General features: G+C 42.0%; 1 protein-coding gene across 1 annotated transcript in view; it reads left to right on the top strand.

The window, feature by feature from the left end:
• LOC120936827 (probable cation-transporting ATPase 13A4) overlaps positions 1-20,765 on the top strand; it is a 110,691-nt gene that overhangs the window by 11,493 nt on the left and 78,433 nt on the right. The window contains exon 4 of the mRNA XM_040349524.1: positions 19,703-19,773. Coding sequence (XP_040205458.1) covers positions 19,703-19,773 — 71 coding nt within the window. The remainder of the gene's footprint in view (positions 1-19,702; positions 19,774-20,765) is intronic.

Here is a 20,765-nt window from a genome sequence, read left to right on the forward strand (position 1 = left end):
TATCAAGTGTATGCAACATAAGGGCATGCCAGAAAAAGTTTTTCCCAATACCAAGGTAAAGATCATGATTGTTTTTCTAAGATAGGAGTCCAACAAAAGCTTTTATGACAATCTCAAACATTCTGATAAGTATAAATGTGTCAGGTGGATGGATATTGGGCTGTAACCTGGCTTAACCTAATAAGAAATCTTGGCATGGTAGGAGCAGGTACTAAGAAGCTCTTTGTTTGCCAGCGAGACAAACTAAATTGACTTGGCAGAAAAATGCAACGCTGTAAAATGATGACTGCCCAGTTTGTTCCCATATTAGCCAGGTACTCTTTATTACAATATACAATAAAATCAGTCTGAGAATCATTAACTAGAATATTCAGCTGGGGTATCTAGCAACAAGATAACATATTATTAATATCAAACTATTACGTGGTGCTGATAGATTACAACCATAGTTTTTATGTGTTTTTGTATGCCGATGTATATGCTTTCGCATGCACTGACACAATCTTACATCAGTTTAGTTTCCATTTATCTATCTCAGCAACAAATCCAGTACTTTGTAAAGAAAGATTCCAAAGCTGTTATAGAGTTCTCACCATGTGCTTCCCACATTCTTCATTGTTATTATGATGCATTTAAAAATGATTAAAGAATACCATTACTTGATGGTTACCTAATGTTGTCAAATAACTAATATAAAGAATAATCAAAAGCTTCCAAGACAGTTTCAACTGTTTCTTACTATCTTGGACAAAGTTCATATTTAGTATCATAGCACTCTGCTTAAAGCGGTTGTAAACCCGCATCAAACATTTTTTTTTTCTCCTGCAAGGCAAAAGTCATAATGAGCTAATATGCACCGCATATTAGCTCATTATGAAATACTTACCTCGGAATGAGGTGTGTAGAACTTACCTGGTTCACGCCGAGCGAGATATCATCTTGCCTCGGCGCGTCTTGCGGGTATCGCCGCTCCAGCGCTGTGATTGGCGTGCACGCGGGAGATTTAAATTCGGCAAGGTCCAGCGGCTGCCGGTCCTTTCGCCGTAGATCCCCCGTGCGCATGCGCCGCTGGCATTGCGAGGGGAATATCTCCTAAACCGTGCAGGTTTAGGAGATATTCTCCTTACCTACAGGTAAGCCTTATTATAGGCTTACCTGTAGGTGAAAGTCAAAAAAGTGGGTTTTCAACCACTTTAACCATGACCTCATACATCAGTCTTATTTCTAGCAGGAACTCCTGTTGTTACAATAAACAAAATGAATGGGAAAAAAGTGTGGCCACAACACAATGTACAGCAAATTCACATTTTTATTTGTCAGTTTGTTGTAAAAATAAGAAGTGCTGAAAATATTTTAGCTGCTTATGTTGCAGAACCAACCACCACATTAAATCCAATAAAGTATATAGTTACTGACCCTTGTCTCCGGTGTAATGAGATATTGGAAACATTGTGGAAAAACAAACTGCACACTGTTATGCACAAGAAAAGACACCATTACACTGTAAACCACCCCTCCTTAATTTTCAAGTTCCTGAACCTTTTCCTCCCATCTTCCTTTATGTCAGGATATAAATACATAAGTAGAGAAAATAAAGGATCCTTTCAGTTGTCAGGAGGATACTGAATTTGAGCACTATGACCATTGGGACAGAAAAAATATTATTAATATCAAACTACTAGCTGAATACCCGGCGTTGCCCGGTCTTCCAATCTTAACCTTTTGGGGAGGAAAATCATAGTAATATAAATATACCCATCTTTTATATAAGGGTGTAGGTAAGGGTTAATTTAACTGTCATATATTTTTATTTGGCATATAAGTAATATGTGTACCAGGTTTTATTGAAATATCTCCAGGCGTACAGAAGTTATGTGGGAACATACATTTCCCATTGATTTACATGGCACTTTAAACAAAAACCCCGACCCTCACAAATGGGGGTAGTTAAGGGATAAATTAACTATCCTATAGTTTAAGTGGACATATAAGTAACATGTGACCAAGTGTTATCGAAATATCTACAGCCGTTTGGAAGTTATGAAGTAACATGTATTTCCCATAGAGTTGAATGGGACTTTAAAGGAAAACCCCGACCATGGCAAATGGGGGTGGGTAAGGGTTAAACCACCTATCCTATGTTTGTTGCTGACATATAAGTAACATGTGTGCCAAGTTTCATGTTAATATCTTTAGCCGTTTGGACGTGATGCTGGAACATGAAGTAACATGTATTTCCCATAGAGTTGAATGGGACTTTAAAGAAAAACCCCGACCATGGCAAATGGGGGTGGGTAAGGGTTAAACCACCTATCCTATGTTTGTTGCTGACATATAAGTAACATGTGTGCCAAGTTTCATGTTAATATCTTTAGCGGTTTGGACGTGATGCTGGAACATACATACACACACACGTTGAGTTTTATATATATAGATAGATTACGTGGTGCTGATAGATTACAACCATAGTTTTTATGTGTTTTTGTATGCCGATGTATATGCTTTCGCATGCACTGACACAATCTTACATCAGTTTAGTTTCCATTTGTAAATGGAAACTAAACTGATGTAAGTCAGGACACTCTCTACTTTGCAGATAGAGAAAGGAGCTGTGTGTTAGTGGGTGTCCTGACACTCCTTCTTGCCCCCTCCCCCCTTTAAGAGGCTTTCTCCACACCAGGGAGAAAGCCTTGCATTACTGTGTGGAGTTACAGACAGTAGAACAGGAAGTGAGGATTTCTCAGAAGAAATAAGGACATTTAAAAGCAAAATTGAAGGGTGAGGTAAGTGAAGGACGACTGCACTAAGATAAAGGATGCTATTTAGGGAAAAAAATGTTTTCCTTTACAACCCCTTTAAGGGCAAATGTAGTGTTTAAAACCCTTGCTTCTTATGAAAATAAACAATTGTCCATTTGACCAATTAACCATTTTATCATTATAGTTTGCATTGGCCTTTTGAATAGAATTATCATAGGAAGAGTCTCACAATTCTATCATTCATGATGACTCCCCTTTTAATGTGTAAATGTTCTGTGACTGCTACCTGTCTATGCATGCACATCAAGAATTTTTACAACTTTCCTAATATCAATTAGCTAATAGCTAATCCTTTTTATTTCATCAATTGACATACATTTCATACCAAGCAGTCAGACGTATACACTTATTTCCCTATTACGCTTACACCTTATACTTACTACACACATATTTCCATATAGAATGCAAAGCATAGGCGTGCGCAGGGGGTGTGCCGGGTGTGCCTGGGCACACCCTAATGCCCAGGCACACCCCAGGGTTTTTTCACTGTCACAATATGTGACAACTCAAGTTCGGCACCCCTGCTAACTAATAGTGCTGCCAGTGTGACTATTAGTTGAATGTAAAATTCCTGTCAGAACTGCAGCCACTGACTGCGGAGTGAGCAAGCAGGCAGCCGCATTTGCCGATACTGTCTCTGTAGTCCCAGCTCCAGAATCCCTTACAGCTGAATATCACTCCGCCACCTGCTTTAGGGATGCTGTATCCAGACTACAGAGGAAGCATCTGATAATTCCTGCCTCTGCCTGCTTACTCCACAGCTGGTGGCTGCAGTCCTCACAGGAGTTAGTGGTTACCAGAGCCCACCATCTGACACCTCCTGTTGCCACAAAACCAGCTTACAACGGCAAAACAGCCAGAAAAACAAGTACCAAGGAGAGAGACAAAGTCAGGGCTTTCACAGCTCCCAGTACAGGTGGGCAGAGCAGGAAGAGATCATCACACTGAACCCCTGGGCACTGCTTCCTGACAAGTACACAGATCTCCCTGGGGCAGATCTCCCTAAAAATCTAAGGCCTCGTACTCACGACCAAACATGTCTGCTGAAACTGGTCCGCGGACCAGTTTCAGCGGACATGTTCGTTCGTGTGTAGGCAGTAACGTACAGAATTCCAGCAAACAATCGTCGGCCAGACCGTTTTCCAACGAACAACTGTTTCCTGGTCTTGCTTTAAAACAGTCTGCTGGAATCGTGTCCGTCAGACATGTTCGGTCGTCTGTACACAAAAGCAGCGTACAAAAACCCTGCGCATGCTCAGTCCAAATGAGGAGACGGGAGCGCTCGTTCAGGTAAAACTCGCGTTTGTTTGGGATATGGCACATTCGTCATTAGAAACCTTTTATTCTAGCAAGAGAACAATGTCTTAAAAAGGCGCACTAAACCACATTTTCAAGCCTCGTTTTATTAATTCTTCTCTTGCTAGAATAACCCCGTTCTCTTGCTGATGCAATTTCAATAGAGTTGTCCCATACTGAAATGTCACATTTCTTGCTTGTGATGTAATCCTTTAATAATGTTTTCTATGCCAGACGTGTGTTTTGGTTGGTGGTCCTCCATAATTTAGAGTAGTCATTTTTGTAAAGGAATGTGCATTTTTTTATTATTTTTTGTTGTTTCTAGTTATGTCACCATTTAAACTATTTTTTTTTTACATGTTTTTTTCATTTTTTTTTTTTTTTTTTTTTTTGGTGTTTCATTAGAGAATATTAAACCATGTTGGCACACCAAATGTCCCCCCCCCCCCCAAGGAGTGTGTCCTTTGTAAATTACCCATTGTATATTTATTAAAGGTTTGCTGCCTAATAATCCCCACAGTATAACAAACAATAGACATGTTTTCAAATGAAAGCAAAAAGCCTTTTATTCAGGCAAATGTCATCACAAAAAATAAAAAGAACGGCAGCACTAGAATAGATAGCAAACTATATGCAAACTTGCATTTCCAACATGGTGAAGGATAAACTTCCAAGCCTCAGGAGCCAAACACAAAAATATGAAGCAGCAGCACACAAACAAAGGAACCCAAACTGTGGTAGTACAAACAAGATGTCCTTTATGTGGAAGGAAATGGAAGGCAGAAAATCAACGTTTCCTCCTCTTTCCAGCCTTCCCTCCAGGCAGCCTTCCAGCGGATCGAACACGGGGTCTTGCAGGTGGGGTTGATGTGGCAGCAGGAGGATGGTGTTCCGCAAGCCGGGCCGGGTCACATAGCCCAGTGTCTGGGGTCAGCAGGCCCCTCTGCATCCACCAAAGGACCTGGTTCATCAGGGCCTTTGCCAGTCTTCTCTGGTCCTCCTCCCCTTCATTTAAATCATGGGCCAATGAGGCACTGAAGGCCTCTGTGGGGTTGAGGGGGGCCCTCATGATGGCGCTTGCCTCCTGGATCATGCGGAGGCTTGCCTCCTCCACAGGCCTCAACTGCCTCCTTCGGCCTGATGGCCTCACCTGGGGGGGAGAAGACTGGCTGGTGGTGGTTCTCCTGGCCGGGTGGACCTGCTGCAGGCCACTGGGCCCAGCCTCCTCCTGGCTGACACTGACCCCGGCCTCCTCCTGGCTGCCACTGACCCCGGCCTCCTCCTGGCTGCCACTGACCCCGGCCTCCTCCTGGCTGACAGACACCTGAGGATCTGCCACCTCCTGGCTGATCTCTTCTTCCTGTGTGGAAAAAAAAGGAATTTTTTTACAATTTCGCTAAATAAAACCACACTCATTTTCATGTTTTTCGTTTAGTATTTTCTGTTCATTATTACTTGAATACACTCTACTTCTGACCCCTGCAGTTGTCATCTCTGACACCTATTTGTCTGAACACCTTTTTTTTTGCTTTTTTGGTGTTTCATTAGAGAATATTAAACCATGTTGGCACACCAAATGTCCCCCCCCCCCCAAGGAGTGTGTCCTTTGTAAATTACCCATTGTATATTTATTAAAGGTTTGCTGCCTAATAATCCCCACAGTATAACAAACAATAGACATGTTTTCAAATGAAAGCAAAAAGCCTTTTATTCAGGCAAATGTCATCACAAAAAATAAAAAGAACGGCAGCACTAGAATAGATAGCAAACTATATGCAAACTTGCATTTCCAACATGGTGAAGGATAAACTTCCAAGCCTCAGGAGCCAAACACAAAAATATGAAGCAGCAGCACACAAACAAAGGAACCCAAACTGTGGTAGTACAAACAAGATGTCCTTTATGTGGAAGGAAATGGAAGGCAGAAAATCAACGTTTCCTCCTCTTTCCAGCCTTCCCTCCAGGCAGCCTTCCAGCGGATCGAACACGGGGTCTTGCAGGTGGGGTTGATGTGGCAGCAGGAGGATGGTGTTCCGCAAGCCGGGCCGGGTCACATAGCCCAGTGTCTGGGGTCAGCAGGCCCCTCTGCATCCACCAAAGGACCTGGTTCATCAGGGCCTTTGCCAGTCTTCTCTGGTCCTCCTCCCCTTCATTTAAATCATGGGCCAATGAGGCACTGAAGGCCTCTGTGGGGTTGAGGGGGGCCCTCATGATGGCGCTTGCCTCCTGGATCATGCGGAGGCTTGCCTCCTCCACAGGCCTCAACTGCCTCCTTCGGCCTGATGGCCTCACCTGGGGGGGAGAAGACTGGCTGGTGGTGGTTCTCCTGGCCGGGTGGACCTGCTGCAGGCCACTGGGCCCAGCCTCCTCCTGGCTGACACTGACCCCGGCCTCCTCCTGGCTGCCACTGACCCCGGCCTCCTCCTGGCTGCCACTGACCCCGGCCTCCTCCTGGCTGACAGACACCTGAGGATCTGCCACCTCCTGGCTGATCTCTTCTTCCTGTGTGGAAAAAAAAGGAATTTTTTTACAATTTCGCTAAATAAAACCACACTCATTTTCATGTTTTTCGTTTAGTATTTTCTGTTCATTATTACTTGAATACACTCTACTTCTGACCCCTGCAGTTGTCATCTCTGACACCTATTTGTCTGAACACCTTTTTTTTTGCTTTATCCCAGCTTGGTTTTTTTTTTACAATATCTAATCATTAATCCACCAAGAATTATTTACGCCAGAAATATAGAGGAAACTACTATACCTCCTCATCGAAGGGTGGCAGATCTGCATCTCTGTCAGCCAGGCCCTCTTCCTCCGACTCTGCAGGGCTGTGGTCATCTGGGGAAGGTCCGCTGGAAGGTAGCATGGAGGAAAGGTTGGAAGAAAGACTGGACATCGTTTTCCTGCCTTCCATTTCGTCCCGCAAAAAAGCCATCTGTTTATAATACCACAGTTTGGGTTCCTTTGCTTGTCTTGCTGCTGCTCCCGATTTTTGGCTTTTATTAGCTTTGTATGCTCTCCTGTATGTGCTTCTGAGGTTGGCAAGTTTATCCTTCACCATGTTGGCAGTGCATCCTGGCACCCAAGTTTGCATATAATTTGCTAGCTCTTCTAGTGCTGCCGCTCGTACCTCTTTATTGCAATATAAAGAGTGCTTGGAATTCCACAGGATGGGCGTCTCCTGATATTTTTGGAGTAAGGCCTCTATAGATTCCTTGCTTTGTAGGAGGTCCATTGTAATTTTTCCAAAATTATATTTCTTTTTGAGTCTAGATTACAAAAACATAAACCACAGAAAAATAAATATTCCAAAGGATCAGCGTTGACCTTGATCTAATATGTGTCTTCAAATTTATTACCTATATCTAATTCCAAACACAGTCTCTCTTGTTTAAACAATGATTGGCAGCTCGGCCGCATTGCTTGTACCAAACATTGATTTGCTAGATGCAGAGCCATTGTTCACATTGCAGTAAATATTTTAAATATAGAAAAATAAACAATGCTTACAAATGACAGTTTTCATCTAGGCACTCTTTCATGTGTAAATCTCATGCCCCTGACAATGGATGACATAAAAGACACTTCCTAATGACCTCTGTACAACCAACACTTGAACAATACTTTGCCTGATCTGAATACACCATTCAAAAACTTGTCAATGAGGTACAGCATTGTTCACATCTCTATTTTGTGAGGTGTCCAAAAGCATTTGGATACCAAAATAACATTGTGGTACCCCATAGACAGAATAGCTTAAAAAGGGTGCAACCAACAGCCCAAACCCCCATCCCATGTGTCTACATTTTCAAGGCCTCTGCTGATCACATTTTTAATTTCCTTACCTTCCTGTCTCTCGCTCCTCGTTTCTCACGCTCGCCTAATTACCGCGTAAGATGCGTAATCACGGCGTAAACCTTTTAAACACTCCGCGTATTTATTAAACCCCGCCCTCGTCACCTTTGCGAGGCCCCTAATCAATGAGTTTAGGAAATATGGCGTTAACTGTGTATGTTCTGGATGCGCTCGAAGATTCTCCGCGTAACCGACGTAAACACGTTGTTTGCATTCTCTACACTCCGCGTATGTATTAAACGCCGCCCTCTTCTCCGCCCATGGCGTAAGAATTCATCTTTTCCACGCCCATAATCTCTGTGGGAAAGGAAAGATGGCGATGTCACACGAGCGGGCACGATGCTCTCATGCCACAAGTGAAGGGACAGAGGCAGGGACGTCCCGATCAAGGAAAAGAAGATATAAAGCCACTAATATGCGGTTCCAGGAAATGGTGGAGTTAGTTTACATCATGCGAAAGAAGGACTATGATGGTGAATTAGGGCCATACAAGACCCCTAACCGCCGAAAGGCACATATTATGGACAAGGTGGCGAGGAGAATGCAGAGGATGTTTGGGATCACCAGGTCCAAGGAACAGCTGAGGAAACGATGGTCAGACTTAAAATTGAGGGAGCCACATCAGATGAAGAAAATACTTAAAATTCTGCGTAAAAGTAAGTAAATATATATTGGGGTTGGGGGGGGGGTGATTGTCTGCAATAATGTGTTGCCATGTATATTTCACCATCTGCCTCCTTGGCCTGCTTGTAATTTTAAAGACATGTTGTCATTTATTTTTTAGGACATAAATAACTACATATTTACAAATAGTGTTCTTAGTAAACAACGTAACATCACATAGTTTATCAGAAAGGCTCGGTTATTCCAGGAACAACACACCTGGACATGGCTCACTGGCCAAAAACTTTGTTTGTAAACATTGTGTAAAAGCTAGTTCTAGAAAAAAAAAGTATGAGAATGGGAAAGGCAAACAGGATTCATTCTAAAAACAGTGGTAATAAAGCAGATGTTTTCACATCTGCAATGCAGAGCACCTGTGTCTCCCCAAATCAAAAATGGGTTTTGGTAGGGTCTCCCAGAAATACAGTTTAGGGGGGACATCCATGTGTGTCACTTTGCTAAAAAGGGGCAGGATCAGAGCTTGCCATATAGAAGTAATTGCAAAATGTAGGTTTGGTGAAAGATAAAAGTAACTAAATGAAAGCATCTTCTAAGCAATGTGTGCGATTTATGCTCTCCAATATCTGTGTGCTGATGAGTCTACATTTTTTTTGGTTTATTTCAGGGGAAAGAAGTCGCCAGCATTTGGAGGAGGCAGAGAGGGCCAGACAAGGCCAAAATCTGCCATCTCAACATGTGGAGGAGGAGGAGGATGTGGAAGGAGGAGAAGAGGATGTGGAAGGAGAAGAGGATGTGGAAGGAGAAGAGGATGTGGAAGGAGAGGAGGATGTGGAAGGAGAGGAGGATGTGGAAGGAGAGGAGGAAGGAAGAAAGGAGGAAGGAAGAGAGGAGGAAGAAGTAATTTTGGACTTAGAAGTTATAGCAGATGAAGGGCAAGTGGCGGAAGAACAATTTGGCGAATTGAAAGAAGGTGGATTGATGGATGAAGGAGGAGTCCAAGATGATGGGGAAGTGGTGGAAGAAGGAGGAGTGATAGAAGATGATGGGGAGGTGGTGGAAGAAGGAGGAGTGATAGAAGATGTTGGGGAGGTGGTGGAAGAAGGAGGAGTGATAGAAGATGTCGAAGAGGTGGAAAGGAGAAGCCCATCAGGTCAGTGTCACCCTAGCTTGATTCAAAAAAACATATGTAGATAGGCCTCATCGAAAAATAATGTTGTAAATGCCATTTTTAATTTTTTTTTTAGGGGAGGAGGATGGTGTGCCAATATTTTCACGTGCAAGTGCTGCTATAATTATTCAGCAGGTAATGGAGTGCAGCACTGAAATGCACAATATGCGTGAAAGGATGTTTCTCATGGAACAGAATGTAACAAATGTCCTATTGGAATGCAGCACGGAAATGGACAATATGCGGCAAAGAATGATGGTCATCGAATCTAATTTTAAGAACATTATTGACATGATGGGCCGTGTCAAAGACTGAAACACCCCCCGCCCATCCCCTGCCCCCACAAACATTTTTACAGTTTGAATAATGAATACGCCAAAATTTGAAGATACACACACAGTGTGCCAACATGTGCTATCTGCCATCACAGAATATCTAATGTCTGTGCTTTGTGGGTCCAACCCCCTCCTCCATCCTCAAGTAGTTGAGAGGAAGGGTTTGCTCCCACAAAACACAGACATTGATCACCCATGATGTCAGATAGCACATGTGGCCATTTGTCTGTTGAACCAATGACATTTGGCGAGTTTGCACTGAATGTGTGTATCTTCCAATTTTGGCGTGTTCCAGTGTGAAAGCACACCATGACTGACTGCTGTTGTGAGTTTTTAGATTTTTGGAATTGGATTTTGTTACTTTTTGACCATGTTGAACATTTTGGGATACTATAAAGTTTAGACCATAAAGAATAAACAACGCCAAAAAATTTAAAATATATATATATAGAATTATAAATCTCTCTAATCACTGAATTTAGTGAAGTAGAGATTTGACTCCAAAATCTCACCTAAAAATTTACTTTTAGAAAAACACACCAAAAACAAAAAAAATGGTTAAAAAATTATTGTTTTTTGTGCATAAAAAATATGCCCAAAAAAAAAATTAAGGCGGTAAACACCCCACCAAAAATAATCTATATATATATATATATATATATGTAAACAATAAATCTAACTATATTTGATAAAAAAAAAGTGAACTTGTTAATAAATGTATAATCTGCATAATATTTTTGGTTGAATTACCTGAAAAAAAAAAAAAAATATAAAAAAATTTTGTAGACTCCTAAGTACAAAAGCAGGGAGTAATGAAAAAACTATAAAATAATTTTTGGGGTCATGAACAAGCAAAAATTAAAATACTTGACCTCAAAATTTACAAATGGAGTTGCTTCTTATTTCTAGACTCAATACCCTGTTTGTAGATGAGTGAATACTGTGCAAAATGTGGTTAGTTACTAAAAGTGGAGAAATCAATTATGCATTACAATTGAAGAAGTTAGTTAGAGAACCAGGAAGACAGAAAAAGAGAAAAAGCATTAATGACAAACAACTGTATAAAGTCCAATGGTCTAATTATTTATTATTTTTTAGAATATTCCTTTCTTTGGGGGCCGAATTAGAAAGAAATATGATCTGGCATAGCAATGGCCCCCCGACCCATGAAGTACTCAACATATTTGTCGCGTACCTCACGAGCTGATTGGGGGGCCAAGCCAGCGCGACCAGTGTCCAGCCCGGGAAGGGGATCTGAGGGTAGTCTTGCCTCAGAACCGATGTCGGGTAGGTACGTCTGGGAGTGCCTGCGTAAAAAGTTGTGCAAAATGCAGCAGGCAAATACAACGGTGTCCAATTTATATTCCGCCAGATGTATCGATGTCCTGAACAGGCGGAACCGGTTGGTGAGTATCCCAAAGGCATTCTCGACTACCCTCCGAGCCCTGCCCAACCGAAAATTAAACACACTCCTCTCTGAGGTGAGGGTCCTCTGGGGAAAAGGCCGCATGAGGTGAGGACCAAGCCCGAAAGCCTCGTCCGCTAGGAACACAAACGGAAGTCCTTCCACATTATCTTCATCTGGTGGCAATGCCAGACCACCAGCTTGGAGACGATCATAGAAATCAGTCCGTGCGAACACTCCCCCATCAGACATCCGGCCGTTCTTCCCCACGTCCACATATAGAAACTCATACTGTGCCGACACAACCGCCATCAACACAATACTATGATAACCCTTGTAATTATAATAGTACGACCCCGAGCGGGGTGGGGGCACAATGCGGACGTGTTTCCCATCTATTGCTCCACCGCAGTTTGGAAAATCCCACCGCTGGGCAAATTGGGAAGCCACAGACTGCCATTCCTGTGGTGTGGAGGGTAGCTGTGGGGACAAACAAAAATAGAGATTTAGTACTTTGTAACAAAAACATCCTACAAGCATCCTTGTGACAGTTCACAGTATTAAAATTGCATTAGAAAAATGTGCATGGAGAATTTGGGAAATGAAATATATAGGGCCACTTCATTAAGAGACTCCACAGCCCTCTGATGGGGACAATAAAAGTTTGAAGGGGGGGGGGGGGGGGGGACACAAAAACCAAAAAGTCCTGTTTGAAAAAATGGCAAGGTGGGTTTGTCCCTAGGATAGCATGCTGGACAGGTTAATATTGGGTAAGGGACAAATATGCAGGTAGGCCAAGAATAAAACATGTAAAGCTGATATCAACATGCATAGGGAGAAAAGGTAACGTTAGTTAAACACACAGCATATCTGGGAAAATAAAAATAAAGTTAGTTGGCCACATTATTAGAGCCAGGAAACTTACCTTAATATACTCCTCATGCATAACTTTGATGATGGCAGCACACGTGTCCGGTATGATGACCCCAAGCGCCTGCGGAGAGATGCCTGTCGAGAACTTGAGGTCCTGCAGGCTCCTCCCAGTCGCCAGGTACCGCAACGTGGCAATAAGCCTCTGCTCGGCCGTGATGGCTTGGCGCATCACAGTGTCCTGCCTCGTGATATAGGGGGACAGAAGTTCCAGCAGACTGTTGAATACGGGGTCCGTCATGCGGAGAAAATTCCTAAAGTCATTAGGATTATTCTCCTGGAGTTCCCTAAGCAGAGGCATATGTGAGAACTGGTCACGCTGGCGCAACCAATTCTTGGTCCAGAAACGCCTCCGCCCCCTGTTTCTGGCCAAAGTACTGGACAAATGAACATATCCAGCAGCCATCCCATAAACAGCACCAACTCGCGAAAATTGACGCTGCTGCTCCATCATGGCTTCAAACCGGCCGGCTGGTCAGTCAAGAACACACTGAAACAGAAAGCACTCGCAAATCCAGCACTACCTGCGACAAACGCGTGACAAACAGATACGAGCGCACAGGATGCAACTGCTAAAGCAGAAACAACCTGCTTGCCTATAGCCGAATGACAACTACGTTACCGCAAGCACACGCACTGAACCCGTGAATACACGCTGTCAAAGCCTGGAGACCGAGAAGCGCGAATCAGCTCTAACCAAACCTTCACTAACACGAGCAAACCCGTAACTAGCAAAAGAGGAACAGAGGGCGGCGCCATTAACTTTGGTCTTCCCCTTTATAGTGACGTCGTACGTAGTTTACGTGCACGCGTTCCGGTACGACGGGAATTTGGTCCGCTGGTGTGTACACGCCAGCGGAACAAAACACAAATCAGCCTTGTACGCCGGAAACTGTCGGGCAGACAGTTTCCAGCGCACAGATCCGGTCGTGAGTAGTGTTGCTCACGAATATTCGCATTGCGAATATTCGACTCGAATATAGCATATTCGAGAAATCGCGCTATATTTCGAATTTCGCGGTGAATATTCGCAATTCCGAATATTCGCATTTTTTCAATTTGATTTTTAAAACAGATCACATCCTATCGACGTCTAAAAGCATTGCTGGTATGATTAGAGACCCTGGGCCGAGTAGCTAAGCTGAGGCGATCCTTTTATGTTGCCAAATTGAAAAAAAAAAAATTGCGATTTTTCGCTATTGCGAATGCGAAAATGATTGCGAATTTTCGATAACTGTGGTAGGAGAACTCTGATTGTCTCTGATGCAAAAGGGGGGGGCTTTGTGTATGTTTCTGTTATGAATATTTGTATGTTTGATATTATTATTTTTTGTAAGAAGGAAAAAATTGCGCATACCTTAAAAAAGGGGAGAATACAGCAGCAACTCAAAAATGTTATACAACATAAATTAATACAAGACAGAAAATGGAGTCGCTCTACAAGAATAAAAAATATGTCTAGCGACAAGACATGTGGGCAAATTATAAAATAAGCAAGCGCAAATAACTTGTGAAATACACAGTGAAACAAATATATAAAGAAATATAGTCCCAATAATAGAAAAATAATCTTTCATAAAAATGTCTGATATGTGAAGTGAAAAAAAGTCCAAAGCATGCAGCATGAACGTGTTCAATCTTCAAGGTGTTTGATTGACAAATGGCTGTGACAGATGGATAGAGTAAAGAATCACCACCAATGCAAAACACTTTTTATTTTCTATTGTAAAATATCACGAATATTCTGAGCCAATCAGAGTGCTCCTTCCGCATTTGCCGAATATTCGCAATTATTTTGTATTGTAAAATATCAAGAATATTCTGAGCCAATCAGAGTGCTCCTTCCGCATTTGCCGAATATTCGCAATTATTTTGTATTGTAAAATATCAAGAATATTCTGAGCCAATCAGAGTGCTCCTTCCGCATTTGCCGAATATTCGCAATTATTTTGTATTGTAAAATATCAAGAATATTCTGAGCCAATCAGAGTGCTCCTTCCGCATTTGCCGAATATTCGCAATTATTTTGTATTGTAAAATATCACGAATATTCTGAGCCAATCAGAGTGCTCCTACAGCATTTGTCGAAATTGCGCAATAAATATCGCATTCGCATGTTGCGATATTTCGATAAAATATCACGAATATTCTGAGCCAATCAGAGCGCTCCTCCAGCATTTCTCGAAATTGCGCAATAAATATCGCATTCGCATGTTGCGATATTTCGATAACATATCACGAATATTCTGAGCCAATCAGAGTGCTCCTACCGCAGTTATCAAAAAAATCGCAATTATTTTCGCATTCGCAATAGCGAAAAATCGCAATCATTTCATTTCGATAAAATATCACGAATATTCGAATTTAGCGAATATATCTCGAATATTCGAATATATATTCGAGATATATCGCGAAATCGAATATGGCATATTCTGCTCAACACTAGTCGTGAGTACAAGGCCTAAGAGGAATGATGGAAGCCTGAATTTTCTCCACATGTGAGTCCCAACCTTCTCTGCCTTTTACACTGTGCTGTGCTGTAAATCTGTCCTACACCTTGCAGGGAAGGTTTGCTGAAAGAAAAGCAACATTCTTGAACATTTTAGGAATTACTGGGACTTCTACATAGTCATAGATGTATTCAACATACACAATATATCTTATTAAAATCAATATTTTTTACATACATCTATGTAGCACCTCAGAAGTCTCATCCTAACAAAAAATGTGAGCATTAACATCGAGGAATGGTATAATACATCCCAACTTCAGGAAAGTAAAAACATTCCGGGCCAGATCCACATAGAAATAGATCGGCACAGCGTATCAGAGATACGCTATGCCGCCGTACCTTACCTGGCGTTCTTTCGAATCCTCAAAGATTTTGCGCCGTAAGTTATGGCGGCGTAGTGTATTTCTGGCGGCGGAATTCAAATCGGCGATTAGGGGGCGTGTTTAATTTAAAAGAAGCGCGTCCCCGCGGCGAATGAACTGCGCATGCTCCGTTTCAAAATTTCCCGTCGTGCATTGTGCTAAATGACGTCGCAACAACGTCATTTTTTTTTTACTTAGACGTGAATTACGTCCATCTCGATTCAAGGACGACTTACGCAAAAAAAAAAAAAAATCTAATTTCGACGCGAGAACGACGGCTATACTTAACATGGCAAATCTAACTATACGCAGCAAAAAAGCAGCTTTAACTATACGCCGGAAAAAGCCGACTAGAGGCGACGTAAGAGAATGCGACGGCCGCGCGTACGTTAGTGGATCGTCGGAAATAGCTAATTTGCATACCCGACGCGGAAAACGACGTGAACGCCACCCAGCGGACGCCGAAGTATTGCATCTTAGATCCGAAGGCGTACGAGGACGTACACCTGTCGGATTGAACCCAGATGCCGTCGTATCTTGGTTTGAGGATTCAAACTAAAGATACGACGCGGGTAATTTGAAAGTACGCCGGCGTATCAGTATACAAGGGGAAAAATGCGCAAAATTCGAATACAATGATTCCTTAATATTATAAAGATATGCAACAATGAAGGTGAAAATAAATAAATATATATGTAAAATATATATAAATAAATAAATAATGTGCATGAGATTTGCACAGTACGAAAAGAGTCCAATGCTCCAGGTGAAGGGGGGGGGGGGGGGAATTGGAAAGTCCGGGGATGGACGGATGAAAGTTTTTGTAGGGGTCACAACTATAACCTCAGGGCTGCCATTATTGAAGAACAGAAACCGTGTTCCGAGACTGTAACAAAAAAGCAAGGGAAGAGGCGCCTCTAAGTGTAGATGTTTTAACGTAATTTAATATATAAAAGAGTACAGGCAACTCACATTTTTTAAGTTAAAAATAGGCATTTGTACATATTTCTTTAGAGGTGGTCATCAGTTCTGTCACTTGTGGTCCTTCTTCTGCTGGGCACTTGTGCTGAGCAAAGCTGTCCTTCACCACTGTAGGGTGTTGAGGCCGGCGGCGGTGGGGAAGAAAGCTTGTAAGCCAGGCAAACAAAGTGAAGATGTTGTAGCAGTAGGATGGCACTGGTGACGTCACTGGAATATGCGATGCGTTTCCTGAGCGTACGAACTGCGGTGGTGCGGCAGTCGCGCTCCTTTATCAAGCTGGTTTGGTAGGGAAACGGAGCTAAATTTATAGGGGGAGGAGGCGGTGGCAAGGACGTGTGGGGACGCAAAAGGGGGCGGGACAAGACGGCGGTGATGTGAACAGAAAACAAGATGCTAGCACAGGGCTGTAATAGGGACCTATAAGGGGGCGGGAGAGGACGGCAGTGTTAATCCTATGGGGGATCAGTAGATACGACGGCGTACTCTGTCTGTGGATCTGCCCCTCCATCTTTATATTTGTTTATGTATTATATTAATGAGCTTAATGCCCTGTAGACAATAACTTTGTGTACTTTGACATTTTCCTCCTATTCTATGTCATGTTTCGGCCAGCTATGTGCATATGACTGTGTCTGTATACCTGCTGGTTTGATGTATCACACACCTCACTGTTTTAGGAACGGATTCTGTATATGCTTAGTTCATTAATAAAATGTTTCTGTTTTTAAAAAAAGTCCATCCTTGCGTGTGGGGGGAGGGGGGAATATCCTCTTTAACTTACCTGATTCCAAGCTCTCTTTCTTCATCCAAAGCCGTGACATCATCATATACCATACAGAGACATTAACCCTGTACAGTATGTTATGATAGGGAGGCTGGAGTGTGACCACAGCCAGTACCTTGCATAAAAGCTAAGGGGGACAATCACAGTAGTGGGGGGAAGTGGAGCAAGAAATAAGGTAAAGCTGGTTACACATAGATTGAGATTTGTCCAGTTCTCCAGGGACTGGATATATTTCAGTCTTTGTGTAGCCTTCCCTGTAAGACAGAAGCCAATATTAGTTCAGCTTCTCTTGGACAGGACTACTGGAAACCTTGTTCTTGCAGCCAATCAGCTGTAGCACTAATCAGTGTATTCTGACAGAGGATAGTCCCGCTGTCAGAATACGATGTCCCAGCAAGGCAGCAAGGGGGATTTCTGCATCCATATCGCTTGTGTAGATGCAAGAACCCGTCAGCCAGCGATCTGAATAATAATAATAAAAAAAAAAACGTGCACATGTACCAACTTAAAGCAGTTGTAAACCACAGCAGTGAAAAAAAAAAGAAAACTTTCCCCTGTAAGGCAATTGCATAATGTTCGAGTATGCATCACATACTGGCACAATATGAAATGCTCACCTTACAACAAAGCCCTCTGACAGGGCATACATCTTCCCCGGTCTTCCTTCCAGGTTCGCAGGCTCTGGCTGTATGAGTGGCCGGAGCCGCAATGATGTCACTCCTGCACATGCAAAAAGAATTTCAGAGGTGGTGAGGAGGGGTTGTATCGTCTCCTCACAACCTGCTTTAACCTCTTGAACTCCACTTTGCATGCAGTTGCAGGCTACTTGCAGAGTGCCGCCTTTCACTTGAATGGGTGATGGTCAGTAGGTGCTACACCTGCTGAAAGCAAGAGGGAGTACAATTTCAGCTGCGGCATGTGAACATACCCCGTCGCTGCCTCTAAAGCTACAAGATGGTAGTGGTTGAGGGACGGTAAAAGCACAGCTCAACAGCAGGGTTTTACTGCACCTCACAGTGGCACACACACATGCACAACATGAACATCAAGAGTCGTACCTGCTAGACTAAACTCAGTGCTAATCCCTGCTGGCTGCTGCTGTCACAGACCCCCGCTCCTGGCCTGGCGGAGATAATGCCAGCCGCACAGAGGAGGGTACCAGGGAAGTCATCGCGCGCATGTCGCTCCCGGCTTCCACACAGGCAAAGTGGGGGCTATGTTAGTGCGGGGGGGGGGGTGTGGCCGCAAGAGGCCACAAGAGCCGAGAAGTCGCCGCAGGAGGATGGGGCTGGGACCGCTGGTGGCCTTGTCAGGAATCCGGCCCCGCCCACGCAACGTCACTTCCGGTATTGGTTACCGGTATCGGTGCATTTTCACGAGTAGCAATGCTTGTGAAAATGCCTAGCATCTGCATCGATACCGATACCAGTATCGGTATCGGTGCATCCCTAATTGAAAGGCAGGATTTTCCCAAATTATACTTCTTATAACAAACTGAACAATAGTACCACATAGTGACTACATGTAAATTATTCCATGTGTTCTACCTTGGTTCTCTTCCCACAGTGGGTGTCAGCCCTACCAGAAGCAAGTTTAACTCCATAAAACAACCACAATAGCAAAATTAGGGGGTGCATATCACATAGATCAACCACATCCAATGGAAAATTAGTAGAGACTTCAGCTACAGCCTGCTTCTTGGCAATACCCCATCAATGTATTGCTTATATAATTTTAATTGAGGCCATTTCTTGGTGTAAATATCGTCCTGTTACCATTTATTTAGGAAGATGTTAGTCACACTAGCACTCATGACTACTCTCTTGATTTAATTATTAAACTGGGTTACTTCTTACTACTTTTTTTCACAGCAATACATTACACAATAATAATAGCAAAATATTCCCTAGTGTATATATTCTACAAAGCATATCCCATTCAGATTATATTTTCAAAGTGTCCATCAAAGTTCATGAGAGAACTTTCTCTATGCCAGTTAATTAGTACATACGGTAGTCTTCTCAATTTACTACAGACATAAGACTTTAATTCATGTCTATGAAGTGTATTCTTCCAATTAGAAGATTACTTTCTTTTATCCTTAAAATATACCATTTTATAAAGGGAAAAGTTAATCCAACTGCTAAATGAATCCAACCCTGAAAGAATAAAGCTGCCCTGTCTATTATTCTTTTAAGTAAAATAATAATAATAATCATTATCATCATCATCATAATAGTTATGGTGAGGCAGATGGTAATTAATATCAATATCATGAAATATATGGGTAATATCAAAATCCCACTATAATGACCAATAAGGTAAGTTTCTTGGCACTTTACAAAACTCAACAAGTCATTGTTATATTGTATGTTGTACACTCTACATATTACTAAGCTACGATAGAGCTTTTATTACCCTCTGTAGAACAAGAGTATTGATACACCCAGTACAGAAACTAGACATTTTACCAACATAACATGTTAGACAATTAATATATGTCACGGATATAAATATCCATAGATACCACACCTACCCATACAGTATACATAATAGTAAATTTGATCAGTATTTTTTTGTCACGCTTCCATGAATGTGATTTAATGCTAAAATGAAAAAATCTCTCTAAAGGTAAAATTCATTCGGGTTCAGAAGATTCGATATGTATGGGACACCTACAAAAGGGAATTTCAGAAAATTGGGTAAGTTTAAGAACTTGTGAAGAACATATCCCACCTTTTAAAATCATATTTTCTCAAATCGAACTTTGTACACAGGTTTGCAATGCATACTTGCACTACCAGTCAGTTAAGACGTTACCTTCAAGTTCTGATAACAGTTCTATTAAAGTGGTTGTAAACCCTTACAGACTACTTTAACCTACAGGTAAGCCTAGATTAAGGCTTGGAAAAAATAAAAGAGATGGTGTTGCGCTCCAATAGCATGGAATAGTGTAACCACTTCCAGACCTTAGGTGTTTTTCAGATTTGGTGTTTGTAAGACTAAAACAGTTTTTTTCTGCTAGAAAATTACTTAAAACCCCCAAACATTATATATTTTTTTTCTAACACCCTAGAGAATAAAATAGTGGTCATTGCAATACTTTTTGTCACACCGTATTTGCGCAGCGGTCTTACAAGCGCACTTTTTTTGGAAAAAATTCACTTTTTTGAATTAAAAACTAAGACAACAATAAATTTGGCCCAATTTTTTTACATATTGTGAAAGATAATCTTACGCAGAGTAAAATGATACCCAACATGTCACGCTTAAAAATTGCGCCCGCTCGTGGCATGGCGTCAAACTTTTACCCTTAAAAATCTTGATAGGCGATGTTTAAAAAATTCTATAGGTTGCATTTTTTGAGCTACAGAGTAGCTCTAGGGCTAGAATTATTGCTCTCGCTCTAACGATCGCGGCGATACCTCACTTGTGTGAATTTAAACACAGTTTTCATATGCGGGCGCTACTCGCGTATGCGTTCGCTTCTGCGCGCGATCTCGTCGGGACGGGGGGCTTTAAAAAATTTTTTTTTTTGTTTTCTTATTTATTTTTATTTATTTTATTACTTTTTACACTGAAAAAAATAAATAAAAAAATGTGATCACTTTTATTCCTATTATAAGGAATGTAAACATCCCTTATAATAGAAAAAAGCATGACAGGTCCTCTTAAATATGAGATCTGGGGTCAA

The sequence above is a fragment of the Rana temporaria genome, chromosome 4 (assembly GCF_905171775.1).
Source record: "Rana temporaria chromosome 4, aRanTem1.1, whole genome shotgun sequence".
Lineage (NCBI taxonomy): Eukaryota > Metazoa > Chordata > Amphibia > Anura > Ranidae > Rana > Rana temporaria.